Source organism: Glycine max, chromosome 17 (assembly GCF_000004515.6).
Source record: "Glycine max cultivar Williams 82 chromosome 17, Glycine_max_v4.0, whole genome shotgun sequence".
NCBI classification, from domain to species: Eukaryota; Viridiplantae; Streptophyta; class Magnoliopsida; order Fabales; family Fabaceae; genus Glycine; species Glycine max.
Genome location: NC_038253.2, coordinates 4,984,261 through 4,999,284, shown reverse-complemented (window position 1 = coordinate 4,999,284; position 15,024 = coordinate 4,984,261). Strand labels below are relative to the sequence as shown.

At 31.7% G+C, this 15,024-nt stretch overlaps 1 protein-coding gene across 1 annotated transcript; it reads right to left on the bottom strand.

The window, feature by feature from the left end:
- Positions 1–2,988: 2,988 nt before the first annotated feature.
- On the bottom strand, positions 2,989–8,751 carry 4CL1 (4-coumarate:coenzyme A ligase). The gene is made up of 5 exons (NM_001250821.2): positions 7,717–8,751; positions 6,741–6,936; positions 4,331–4,544; positions 3,754–3,856; positions 2,989–3,381 (listed from the first exon to the last, which is right to left on the bottom strand). The coding sequence occupies exons 1-5, from the start codon at positions 8,716–8,718 to the stop codon at positions 3,256–3,258; spliced, it is 1,641 nt and encodes a 546-aa protein (NP_001237750.2). The 5' UTR covers positions 8,719–8,751; the 3' UTR covers positions 2,989–3,255.
- Between the last annotated feature and the right edge of the window lie 6,273 nt (positions 8,752–15,024).

Sequence of the window (15,024 nt, the reverse complement as noted above, 5' to 3'; positions counted from 1 at the left end):
TATCTATCAGTTTGTGCTAAGAGCTCTAGCTAGCTGTTAGACTAGGTAAGGTGGACGTGTAGGTAGTGGTTATGATAGAATTAAAAAAAAAAACATAAGGACTAACATGTGATGAAACTAGAGTCCCATATGCGGGTCGAATTGAAGATGGAAATATGGCTTTGTAAGTAAGATAATAATAGGTGGCAGACATAAGAGTGAAGCTAGTTGACCATAACAGACATAGCCATCTCATTTGATATTGGAAGATGAGGTGTTACCACTTAACCCTTGCCACTTTGTTGACCTATCTTCCCTAAGTTGGAAGTGGGTATCGGAAATTTATTTGGATTTATATGTATAAGGGGTTAATGGTGAAATTTATTAGGATTTATATGCTAGTCTTAATATCATTATCTTTTTATTGTCTTGAAAACTGTTATTTCGATATTTTAATTATTAAAAGATAAAGATCATATATTGTTGGTAAAAATTGAAAATCAAAGTTGTCAATGATGAAAATTAAAGATAAAGCTATTGACAATAGAGATCGAAGATTAAAATCATCAACAATAAAGATTAAAGATAAAATTATCAATGGGCGAGAATAAATACTAAAATCATTGACGATAAAGATTTAGTAGAAGTTTGTAATGGTTAGGAGAAGTATAATTTGTACTCTATACACATAGAGCTTGTATTTTGTAATAAAGGTTGAAATTTATAAACTCCCTTATATCTCAAGTCTTCGTGACACTTCCGATCGACGAGTTAATGCAATGTTCGCAATCATCTTCTTTTTCTTTAGTAGAATAAATCCTTTCAATGACAAAATCCTCTTTTTTCTATATCAGCTTATTCTTTTGGTATATCTTCTCTTCCTATACCACCTTCCTCATTTGATCTCCTTTTCTTCTTTCTCTAACATCTTTCATTTAATGCATTTTATTAGTTTGTTCAATTATACTTGCAAACATATATTTTAAATCAAACGAAACATTTAAAATTTAACACATTAGTTCATGGTAAGTGATCCATTGAGATGATAGCGGGCCTCTAAAGAAAGAATTATCAGCTTCCTCAAATTTTTATGGAATTATTTTTATTGACAGAAACTGGTGCAAAATTTGCGCCTCTTTTATTTACACTATTCAGTAAGTACTATTAGTGCAGTAATGATTGACCACTTAACCAATCACTATAACAGTAAGCCTTTGTTCTGAACCACATCCTTAACAGTATAGGCCCAATAAAACGTGAGCTGTAGCTATAATGAGCCCAACTATCAAGCCCTTAACACCCACACCTATATATACACATCGAAGATCCTTTCCTAATTTTGTTTTTTTGTGTGAAAGATCCTCTCCTAATTGGACATCATCTTCTATTAGGCTACTTCCTGCACTTTCTATTGCATACTCATACTTTGATGAACCATCCACCCACTTCGGTGTCGGAATGTTTACACTTATGACTTACTACCAACACCAACAACAGAGATTCTCAGCAACAACCAGTAGTCCAAGCACCCTGCACACTCGAACTTTATAATTCGAACGGGAAAAGATTTTAAAAAATTATTTGTCATATTTTCAAGTGTCTTTTTCTTTTTCTAACTGTATGCCATTTTTATGTTAAAAAATTAAGCCAATATTCATTATTATTTTATCAATTATATCCTTATTTTTTTATCTAATTTTCAATTATTTTGCACATTTATCATAAAACAAAAGAGAAATAAATACAATGAAGAATAATAAGTAAAGGGCAATTAATTAATCAAACAGATAACAAGTATAATAAAAATAATGATCAATAGGAGCATGCACTAGTGATAATGCAATCCAATCATTTATTAATTTTTAAAGTTTGCTCGGGGACAAACAAAATTCTAAATTTGGAATATTGACAAATTCATATTTGATTAAAATAAAAGAAAGACTACATAATTGTTCTAAGCCTGGAAAAAAATACAGAGATTAGTATGGATTTTATTTTACACCTAAAAATTGCAAATATTTAATTTTAATTGAATTTTATTGATTATATGAATTATATTTCTTCTTCTCTTGTGTACTAGCTATTATTTTCAGTTTTTTCGGAAAAAAAATATTCTTATCAATTTTCTAAAAAAGTTGAAACGAAAAATATCCCGAAATAGTTACTAGTTTTCGGTTTAATAACAATATTTATACAATATTTTTATATCCATCTTTCACTACTCTTTGGAGGATAAATAAGAAACAAAGTCTTATGTTTTATTTTCTAACAAAAAGTATAAAAATGATATAAATATTTTTATATGCAAATAACAAAATCTTTTGTATATTTTGTTTGAAGTTTTCTTTTGTAGTCCATGAAAAATGAAATGTTGGGCATGGGCTTTTTTGCCTAGAGACTATAGTATTGGGCTATGAAAAATAAAACAGATTAAAAAAATAGTATTGGACAAGTTGCTCCTATTAAAATTCAGAAATAATATTGAAACCTCCGGTTGACTGAAGAGTTGGGTTGATGATTTATCATCAAAGTCACACTATGGTTTATTCCAGTTCTAGAATTGCTTTTACATTTTCATGTTTGGCATGCGTACTATTGTATAGTGTATATATGTGTTGCTCAGCCTTTTGTCTCTGTTTGTTCTCCAGTCTATCCAGGGGTGTTTGTGATCAGTTTGGATTGATTTTGAGTCAAGAAACCATCAATCCAAAGATCAAAAGGACTTGTATTTCCATTCAGTTTGGATGCCTTTTTAAAATAATTCTGTATATCTAATCCAACTTGGTTTAGATTGGATTGGATGATTTTTACCATTAAATACCAACACACCCTTACATGTATCCCTGAAATCAAGCATAAGCATAAATTTCTCTAACGACCTTAGTAGTTGTAGAAATATGAAATTCTTCTTATATAGGTTAGACTAATTAAATTATAGGGTGTGTTATAATATTTTCTCCACAATATGCTGAATTTTAGTTGTAGAAATTTGCTGAATTATATGGAATATGAATTAAATTCTTTTTACTTTAGTACTAATTTAGTATACAGATCGTAACAACTTGCTGAATTTTAATGTGTTCATGCTGTAATTCAGAGTCTGGTCTCCAATATATACAACATTATAAGTTACACAAGAATAAATTCATGCAATACTTGCATATTATATATATATATTGATAACGAGATATAAAATTGGAACAAAAACCACAACAGGAAGGGCCTGTGGTACGGTAAGTAAAACAGCCACGATTTTCCTCTGTCACAATTATGGACCTAATTGGCCACCACCAAACCTTCGTTAAGTCTTGCAGTTAATACCTTTCGCAGAATTTTGCCTGAGGGTGCTTTAGGAATAGAGTCCGTGAAGAAAACTCTACCTATTCTCTTGTAAAAAACCACCTGCAAGAAACACATGCAAATTAGCCCCAATAAAATCAACTACAATCATATAAAATATTAAATGATAGTTCATTTACATGTTCATTAATATTCTATCTCCACTCAGCAATAAAATAAAATATTCTATCTCCTATTTTTAATTACAAGAGGCATATACACCATAAAGCGGGATCACTGAAGCTATTGCTACAATGATGTGAAACAAAAAAAGAAAGATAGATAATAGCTAAACATGTACTGGTGGGATTGTTTTTGCAGGGCATTAACATAAAAAAAATAATTATTAATTATAATGGAAATATTAAACTGATCCTTAAACTCCTCATTTGCCAATAAAAAAGAAAAGAAACCAATTGTGTTGGTAAAGTGAACCTGTTGTGAAATGTATTTCTTGATTTCATCCTCGGCGATCTCAGAACCATTTGACCTTACAACAAATGCAACTGGAATTTCCCCTGCAGCTTCATCTTTCATGCTGAAACCACCAACACCGGTTATATTAGTCATTTTCAGAGATTACTACTAACTATATATATGAAGAATGCAGGTAAAAGAGGATAGAAGACAGTTTCTTCTACCCAAAATTTTTACTGCAAATATTTATAATGAGACAATTAAACAAACAAAAAAGTAAGAAAAAAATAAAGGTTGTTGGGCCTTTTTTATAGAAAAAAAAATGAAGGTTGTTGGCCTTTTTATCATAGGAGGTTGCTTTTCCCCCAAAAAAACTTACTGAAAATATTTATATTTATATAATTAAACATAAAAGTCATAAAAAAATGAAGGTTGTTGGGCCTTCTTTTATAGAAGGTTTTTTCCCCAAAAAAATATTTACTGAAAATATCTATAATGAGACAATTAAACAAACATAAAAGTCAGAAGAAGAAGAAGAAAAAAATGAAAGTTGTTGGACGTTTTTTTATAGAAGGTTGTCAGGTAACGAACTTACCCTACAACGGCAGCATCAGAAATGTTTGGGTGGGCAATCAACAATGCTTCAAGCTCAGCAGGAGCCACTTGGAATCCTTTGTATTTGATCAATTCCTTTAACCGATCAACAATGAAGAGTTCATCATCATCATCAATGAAACCAATATCTCCTGTGTGTAACCATCCTTCTTTGTCTACAGTTCTCTCTGTAGCCTCTGGGTCATTTAGATATCCTGACCAACCACAAATTGAACATATCAAGAAAGTGTAATGGTATTTTTTGTAACATATTACCTTTGACAAGACTTAGTAGGCTAATTAAATTTAGGGTTATAGAGTTTTACATTTATTCTTTTAATCAATTATTACTACACATTTTATAGTCCAGTAATAGGCAGGTGGTCGCTGATCACCTACTTTATAGAACTATCTATTTTCATGCCAAAGTGAAAATGGTGTAACTCTTGGTAGCTGTGGAGCATATATAATGAGTGGCTTACACGTCCTGAATGATTAAATAATTGTATATTGGATCACGTGATGTCGTCATTGTGGGAAAAACAGGTAAATGAGTTAGGTGAGGATGTGGACTTGGTTGAGTGGTGAGCGAATACGACTAGAGACTTCCAAACAAAGCTGGCACAGACCTTCCATGTCAACTATTACTCATAAGTTTTCTCACCTACCAAACTCTTTGGGGAATTGAACCGCTAAGGGTTCATTCGTGGAGTGGAGGAACCAGAATAATCATATGGTCATGGGTGACTGTTACTCATTGCTACTTGTTAGTGCGCACGCGCAATACTTTTTTTGTGTAAGAATAAGAATAAAATCACACTTTTTAAAGATTCTATTCAACACTTTATTTTAATATTGAAACGTATATAAACTGAAAAAAAAACATATATATCTTAAACTAAGCATAACAAATAATTTAAGTAAAAAAAATTTAATAAATAATTTAAATTTGAAACCTAAAAAATTATTGTAATATAATTTAACAAATTAAATTCACTTATTTATATAGTATCATGCACATAATAATTAACCCTCTCTGCCTTTTAAAAAAAAAATAATTAACCCTCTCTAAAATCATTGTCTCCATGGTTTGGTGGCTGATTAAAGCTGCTTCACACATTTGAAGCGCTGAAACTTTGTTGGGTTCACACTTTGAATAACTGTAGCACACATATTTAGCGTCCCCACCACATCTAGAAGCCATATATAAATATCATAATAGTAATTTTTTTAAAAAAAATACTAGCAATGTTTTTAGAGAATTGATTAAGAAACTTAAAATATAAATATTTTTTATTGAAAGGCAAAAAATACGTTATTCATAATATTTTGTTTAATTTCTTAACTAATATCAGACACTAATTATCAACATCATAGGTTAATAACAATAATACTGCTCTAAACTAAAGCAACCAAATCCACGCAATCTTCTGCTCCACCGAGCTCACAATTCACAACAACTCCACTTAGACTTTTAAAAAAGTTAATACAAATTAAAATACTTAAGACTAATACAATCAATATACTTTACAAAGATTAACATAATTTTTGTACATATTATATATCAGTTATCAACTTTCTTGCGAATAAATTAAGAATAATATACTTTACAAAGATTAACATAATTTTTTTACAATATATATCAATTATCAACTTTCTTGCGAATAAATTTAAGAGTGCCCTCTCCTATAAAGATATTTGAATATGAAAATGATAATTATTTTAATTGAAAATTTAAAAAGAGGGAATGACCCTAAGTTCAAAACAAAGAAAGTCTTTTGGGCTCAAAAATTTAAAAATGATATTTGATTAAGATGTTTAAACTTAATACGTATTAAAGAAGACCTTTTGACCCGTAAAAGAACTATCACAATCGATTATTATGATTAATATTACTCGGGAGTCATAAAATGGTTTAGTGATCATAGGAAGAAGCATAAGTATTAGAGTTATAAGAAAATTATTGGTTCGAATCTTTCTATTAACATAACATGCTAACAATTAATATTTGTTGAGAAGAAAAATTAATATTTTTCTCAATTTATACGAAAGCATACATCACCACTAAATAAGAGTGAAAAAAAGTGTAAATTACATAAATTTCTATGAATTTAATGACTTTACCCTATCGGTATATAGCTTATTTCTTAATTCTTGCTGTTTATCCTCTTGTATGTTTCTTGTTTATAATTATTTCTTTGAATATTTCTTGCATAAATTTCAATCTCAAATTAGAAATAATATTGGCCAAATTAGAAATTCTAGATCTATCATATTAAGGCTAAACATAGCTATGAGACGCCACCCATATTGTTCTGTGATATTTAGGATATTCGTTAAAGTAACACAAAGGGTTATATAAGGGATAATAAATGTATGCAATAAACATGTATACGAATACGATGGTATACCTTTCATGACCTTTGTGCCTCTTATGCAAATTTCACCGTGTTTGTTTCTTGGAAGTGAATCACCCGTTTCTGTATCCACGATTTTCATCTCGGCGTTTCTCACAACGGTTCCGCATGCACCTGGTTTAATCTTAGAGGGTACTTTTGCAAATGCCATGCTAATGGCAAGTGGTCCTGCTTCTGTCATCCCATATCCCTGTACGTCAAAATTATAAGCTATCACATTTTATTTTCCCTTTCAGTTTATTAAAATCACAGGAGAACAAATTTGTTTTCATATAACTACTATGGTTTTATTTAAACGGGATAATAATAATAATAATGATCATTATAATAGCAATAATAATATGATATGATGATTACGACAACACGACGCTGATAAGTTTCAATGTTTTTTTCCGATTAAAAAGTTAAAAATTGCACTTTTTTTAGGTGTAAACTTTTACTTATAACTACTTTTTAAAACTAATATTTTTTATAATTATAATCAAGTAAAGAATAACTTTATTTTTCATAAAATCTCTAATTAAATTTTAAAAGGTCAGACGTATACGATAAAGTTTCTATGATATGATATCATGATGACGAACGCTAAAGTCAAAACTAAAACATAATAATAATAACTGATAAAGAAAAGTAATTAATAATATTTAAACTTAAAAAATGACAGATAAATAAATAAAAAAATCGACAATTAAAAAGAAACTGAGGAAACGGTTTATTTTCTTGTAGAGAAGATTCGCACTCCTGTAAATGCTATCCAGAAAGGAAATTTGTACGAAAAAGTTGTCTGGAATTAATAATACGAATGGTTATTATATAATGAATGAAGAAGCGTGTGAAGAAACTGTAGCTTACGTGGCCAAAATCTCACTTGTTATTAACCAATCAAAATTTGTAAAATTAGAAGTTCAATATTGAAAAATGAAAATATCCTTTTTATCAATAAATTTTTCAAAAGTAATGAAAATGAAACCTGTCCAAAAGTAGCGTGTGGTAGCCTAGCCTTAACGGCTTCTTGAAGTTCCCCTCCTAAGGGTGCCGCGCCGGTGACCACAGCGCGAATAGACGACAGGTCGTAGCGATGAGTCTCTCCGCTCTTAACCAACGCCAAAACGATGGGCGGCACAAACGACGCAACCGTCACCTTGTACTTCTCGATGAGCTCCAACAGAGTAGTGATCTCAAACTTCTGCAAAATAAGCACGGCCGCACCGGAACGAATCCCGCAGAGCAAAATGGAATTGAGCGCATAGATATGAAACATAGGCAACACACAGAGTAGCACATCCTCGCTGTGAGTGTATTGGTGCGGGTTTTCGCCGTCAACTAACTGCGCTATCGTGGTGACCAAGTTTTTATGCGATAACATAACGCCCTTGGGGAGCCCAGACGTGCCAGAAGAAAACGGAAGCGCAACGAGCTCGTCAGGGTTAATCTTAACGGCAGGGGCTTCCGTTTCGTCGGCGTTACTGAGCGTTGAGAAATGCAAAACGCCGTCGTTTTCATAAGAAAAATCATCATCAATGCACATCACCATGACATCGCTGCTGCTGTCCGCGAAACTCTTGATTTTCTCAACGTACGCGGATTGCGTTATGACGAGCCTGGTTTTCGTGGCCGTCGCTTGCTTCGCAAGCTCCGCCGGCGTGTAGAAGGGGTTGGCTGTGGTGACGACGGCGCCACGGTGGGTGGCGCCGAGGAAGGCGAGGGCGAACTGCGGGCAGTTGCGTAGGACGAGCATGATGACGTCACCCTGGCGGATGCCGATTTTGTGGAGGCCGGAGGCGATGCGGCGAGCAGCGAGGTCGACGTCGGCGTAGGTGAGGGTCTCGCCGGTGTCGCCGTCGATGAGGCATGGACGGTCATGGAACTTTGACAAGTTTTGGAAGCAGTAAGAGTACAATGGGAGATGTGTGGGGATGGGAATATCGGGGAGTGGGGATCGGAAGATGATTTCTTGTGGAGAAGGTGCCATTTTTGTTGGTGTAGGAGGAGAATTTGCGACTTTGCTTGAAGGTGGTGCTAGCATGTATGCATATATATGGGTGTGTTTGTAAGGCCTCTGGTTACATCAAGAGTTGGTGAGACAGGGACTGCCTGACAATGTTTGAATGGAAGTGTTTGTTGTATGCATGGATGTTTTGGTTTTTGCTTTCTATGGATCAAATATTATTATTGTGGTTTAGCTTGAAACAGTAGAGATATTTTTAATATTAAGGTTGAATTTTATTTGTGTTTACATAATAATTATCGTGTATAGTTTTTTTAAGAAAATTATTATTATTTTAAATTTATAATATAATATTAATTATCTTTTTTTCATGTATTCTTATAATATTAATAATAAAAGAGAGTAATTATTTTATAAAATTAATTTTATTATAATTTATTTTCATTTTTTTATTTCTATTATTAATATTATAAGAGATGTAAGTAAAAAAAATCATTAATGTTTGATTAATTTGGTATAATTCTTTTACACAAAAAAATATTATGGCAAAAAGCGAGAGGGAGTATATATCTAATTAAGTAATTATCCACATTTGACTTCCATTAGTTTGGCATTTATTAGGTAGAGGATTTGTTAACCTATATTCTCTCTCTTGTTTTAGAATGTGGATGTTAGTGACTTATATTCATGAATAACTTAAATATACATTTATTATATAACTTATTAGCATATTTTTTTCAAGAAAAATAAGTAGGCATGTATTGATAAATATTTGTGAGATTTGTTTATATATATATATATATATATATATATATATATATATATATATATATATATATATATATATATATATATTCACTTTTTGTAAAAGGAATATTTTAATATGTTATACTTGTAATATTGATTATCTTTAAATATACTTAATACTCAAATAAAAAATCACCCGATTTATAGTAATTTGCTAATTTACTTCTTTAAAAATTAAATAAGTTTACCGTACAAATCAACAAATCTCATTAAGTATATAATCTTTTTTACATAATTAATTATATAGTCTTAAAGAGAGCAAAACTTGTACGTGATAGCTTTGATGTACTTTTTTTGTCTAAAATAAGAACAGTAAGGAAACTTTGGACAATTTTTTTTTATTTATTTAATGAATTTTATCAAATAGCGGAACACTTAATAAAAAATGAGTTTTGAATGTATATTTGCATTTATTATTAGGTACTGAGAGAAGGATAATATGTATTTTAATGATATTATTAATGATTAATTAAATTTGCAAATTTATTTATTATATATTTATTTACTGATATTAATATGTAAATATGGTTTTATTTATCACATATGCAGTAATTATTTATGGTGTAGAAGTTTGACCGTGTTTAAAAAATTGTTAATATAATGTTTATCAACATTCCGTAGGAGATTGAAAAAAATGTCTTAACTCTTTCTGATGGGATCTAGTAGAAATTCTGGAAAAGGAATTCATTAGTTCAATTGGGATCGTCGTCTGCCAATGAAGAAAGACCATGGTGATATGTGAGCTTTCCATCATCTTTATGGCTTTAACTTAGTTTTAAAAAAAAGGTGAGGTTGGAAGTTTTTTTCTAAGATGCAATAGTATTAATAGTTTTCTAAAAAAAATTGGGAGAATTTGGAGAAACCCATTACATTGTCTTTGCACACTGCTAAAGATTCATGACTCAATGGAGGAACGTTCAACATTTTCTTATGTTCATCGTGTTTGACTGTTTGTCATTTGCCTGCAGTAAATTTAGATGGTCAAAAATTGGTGATCAAGTTTTGAAATGCAATGTTGATGCTAGCTAGGGATGACAATGAGAATAGCATTTGGATAAGATATTATAGTACTCAATCTCATACTTACTAGATACTTACATACTTATATTGGCACCCCTTATTTATACTTTATTTTTATATAAAATTAATAAAAATATTATTTTTAAATATTATTATCAATAAATTAAAAATCACTCTAATAATTCAGCCATAATGTTGAGTTATTCAAATTTAAGTCATAAGCTAAACAACATTATAAACACAATCATTTTTAAACTTAATACATTTGTTTAACAAAATTATTAGAAACTTCAACACCAAATGATGACAGTAGTCTCCGTCTCCGATAATAAACTTATCTTACAGAGATTAGTTAACATAATCATTCAATTTATCTTGTTATGCTATTAGTTAAGGTCAATTAACAAATTTATAATATTACCGATAGTGATATTGGTCGGATAAAACAGATTAGGAGTGTTCAAGGTATGGTTTGATGTGATTTTACTTTAAAATTATTTCAAAATCAAATAATAAAATTAAGTACGATTTGATTTGCTTCGATTTAAATTATTTATCAAATTCAAACCAAATTAAATTAAATCAATCTTTTGTAGTTAAGTTTGGTTTGATTTATTTTACTTCAACTTTTGTAATTTGAAAATTTTGTTAGTAAATATTAAAAAAATACTTAAAAAAATTATTATTTATTGAACAAAACTTTAATAATAATTAATTAAATGAGTGATATACACTCGCGGATGAATGTTGCTTGAATTGCCCCTACAAAGTAATTTTTTATTTAAATATTTGAAAAATTATTGTTTTTGCCCCATAAAAAATAGATATTGCCCATATAAAATAATTTTTCAAATAAAAGAATGTAAACATCAAAAGAAAAAATAAATTGATACTAATTTTACCTATTTTATCATTTTAAATTGTTGAAGTTTAAGCATTTTGGTTTTCTTTTGTATGATGAGATAGTGTGTTTTGTAAAAAAATTATAATATTTTTCGTCTATAAAAATATAAATTATTTCTTTGTCTCCAATGAAAAAATATCTTAAATCTATCATTAACGATATAAATGAACAAGAAAAGTTTCAACAACTGAACCTAAAATAAAATAATAATTATTTTCAAGTTAAATAAATCTTGAATAATATTCATTCAATTTTAAAATAAAAATAATACATAATACTAACTTATATAAAATAGTGAAACAATATTCATAATATTTGTTTTCAATCATGAAAATTTAAAAAGTAAATATTTAACAACAAATTTTTAGGGATGTTTGGAGTATGGTTTTTGCGTATCAAAACGTAAACTCAACAGAATTGCACGATTTAGAAAAGAAAAAAAAATCAAACGAATGTGAATCGATTTTTCGGTGATTTTTAATTTTTTTAATCAATTTTCGGTTTTACGAGTCAGTACAATAGTTGTCTTTTAAGTTTTTCAGACAAGTAAATACAAGAAAGTAAGCCACACTAAATTATGTTGGAACACACACTGTTCCTCACTCAATTGCAAGAGATGCAATTCACTCCCTCACACATTCACTCTTGTATCACTCACTGTTTTCTAAGCACAGAATTGCACAGAATTGCACACCTACTAGGAATAGCACTAGAGACTGAAAATGATAGAATGAAAAACAACACTTTATTAAGATGTATGATTGCCCTTTTATACAAGCAAAACAAAGTAACAACCCTTCACTCTTAGGCTAGCCCTTCTAACAGAATTTTAAAATTCTGTTACTCTCTCTTATATACAAAGCCAAAACAGAATTAAACTCTCACACCCTCCCTTAATTCTGATCTCCTAAGTCCATCAAGCCAATTTTGTCCCTTAACATTTTAAACCTCTCCCCTTTGAGGGGTTTGGTTAAAATATCAGCAAGTTGATCAAATGTGCAGCAGTACTCTACTTTCAATTTCTCTTTGTTCACTTGATCCCTAAGATAGTGAAACCTTGTTTCTATGTGTTTGCTTCTACCATGAGAGGTTGGATTCTTTGACAGGCTTATAGCTGACTTATTATCCACAAAAAGCTTCACTCCATCACCCTCCTTGATTTTTAATTCCTGTAGTAATGTGTCCAACCAGACAGCTTGACAAGCACTCATTGCAGCTGCAACATACTCAGCTTCACATGTTGATAGAGCCACTATGGATTGCTTCTTAGAACACCACGATATTGGTGCTGCACCATACATGAATATGTAACCTGTAGTACTCTTTCTGTCATCTCTGTCTCCTCCCCAATCTGCATCAGTATATCCCATCAATTCCTCTAAGTTGCTATTGTCTTTATTTGGAAATAAAATTCCAGCATTGATGGTCCCTTTTATGAACCTTAGAATCCTCTTGGCAGCTAGGAGATGAGGAATTCTGGGTCCTTTCATATATCTACTTACCAGTCCAACAGCAAATTCCAAATCAGGTCTTGAATGACACAAGTACCTAAGAGAACCAACAATCTGTTTGAACTCAGTTGCATCGACTTTGTCTTCCTTGCCCTCCTTTTCAAGTACAAGACTTGCCTCTGTTGGTGTTGCTGCTGAATTACATTCAACCATGTTGAATCTCTTCAATATTTCTGTTGCATACTTGCTCTGGTGCATCAAAATACCTCTCTCAGTCTTCTTGAATTCAAATCCAAGGAAATAGGATAGAACCCCCATATCAGTCATTTCAAACTCACTCATCAATTCCCTTTTCAGTTCTGCTATCTCACTTTCATTACCACCAGTGATCAACAAATCATCCACATAGAGGCATATAATAATGATATTACCTACTGATTTGGATCTTACATAGACTCCAAACTCACAACTACACTTATCAAAGCCAATTTTCATCATAAAACTGTCAATTTTCTTGTTCCAAGCTCTTGGGGCTTGCTTAAGTCCATAAAGAGCTTTTCTCAACCTGAGAACCTTTGACTCTTGGCCAGCTATAGAGAATCCAGGTGGCTGAGTCACATAGACCTCTTCATCAAGAGGACCATTTAAGAAAGCACACTTCACATCTAGTTGGTGCATTGTCCAATTCTTTAGGCTAGCAATTGCCACTACTGTTCTAATAGTCTCAATTCTAGCAACTGGTGCAAACACCTCTCTGTAGTCAATCCCAGCTTTCTGTAAAAATCCTCTAGCCACAAGTCTAGCTTTATACTTGACCACCTTGCCTTCTGGATTTGTCTTAATCTTATAGATCCACTTCACATCAATGGGCTTCTTCGATTTTGGTTGAGATACCAGCTCCCACACTTGATTTTTCTCAATAGATTTAAGCTCTTCTGTCATAGCTTCAACCCACCTTTGATCAGTCATAGCATCTTCAAAGTTTATTGGTTCTGCTTCAGAAAACAGAGCAAAATGTACAAGATTCACATCTGCACTTACATCAGCATCAGACAACATCTCAAAACCTTGAAATCTAGCTGGTTTGGGTGCATTTCTCTGGGGTCTCACTTCTCTTTGAGTGGTATTACCATTCCCTTCACTTGTTTCTTCCTCTTCTGACCTTATCATTATTAAAGGTCCCTTCATTTCAGTATTCTGCTCCCAGTTCCAGCTTCTAGATTCATCAAATACCACATCCCTACTGATTATTATATGCTTACTCTTCGGATCAAACAACTTATAGCCTCCAGTTGAGTGATATCCGAGTAAGATCATTTGTTCACCTTTATCATCTAGCTTCCTTCTTAACTGATCTGGGATATGCCTAAAACAAAGTGATCCAAAGATTCTGAAATGGCTCACATTTGGTTTAGCACCACTCCAAGCTTCTTCAGGTGTTATTCCTTCCAATCTCTTTGAAGGGCTCATATTCAGGATGAAGACAGCTGTAGACACTGCCTCTCCCCACAAGTACTTGGGCAGACTCTTGCCTTTCAACATGCTCCTTACCATATTCATTATGGTTCTGTTTTTTCTTTCTGCAGCTCCATTATGTTGAGGTGTGTAGGGAGGAGTCACTTCATGAATTATGCCTTCTTGATCACAAAATTCTTGAAATTCTGCAGAAACATATTCACCACCACCATTTGTTCTCAATATCTTGATCAATGAGCCACTTTGCCTTTCTGCCATATTTTTGAACTTCTCAAAGACTTCAAAGACATCACTCTTCCTTCTTATTAGGTAAACCCATACTTTCCTAGTCAATTCATCAATAAAGGATATGAAGTATCTGTTTCCACCCAGAGATTCAGTTTGCATAAGGCCACACACATCAGAGTAAATCACCTCAAGTTTCTCTTTTGCCCTGATTGGTACATTTTGTTTGAAAGTGCTTCTTGATTGCTTACACTGTAAACAGCCATCACATACTTCACTAGGAGGCTTGATCTGAGGCAAACCCAACACCATTTCTCTTGAGTTTAGCTTAATCAGATCTCTAAAATTTAAATGGCCAAATCTGTAATGCCATAACCACTCTTCACTATTTACTGTAGTAGTAAAACACTTCTGTTCTATCACATCAATCTCAATTTTAAATGTTCT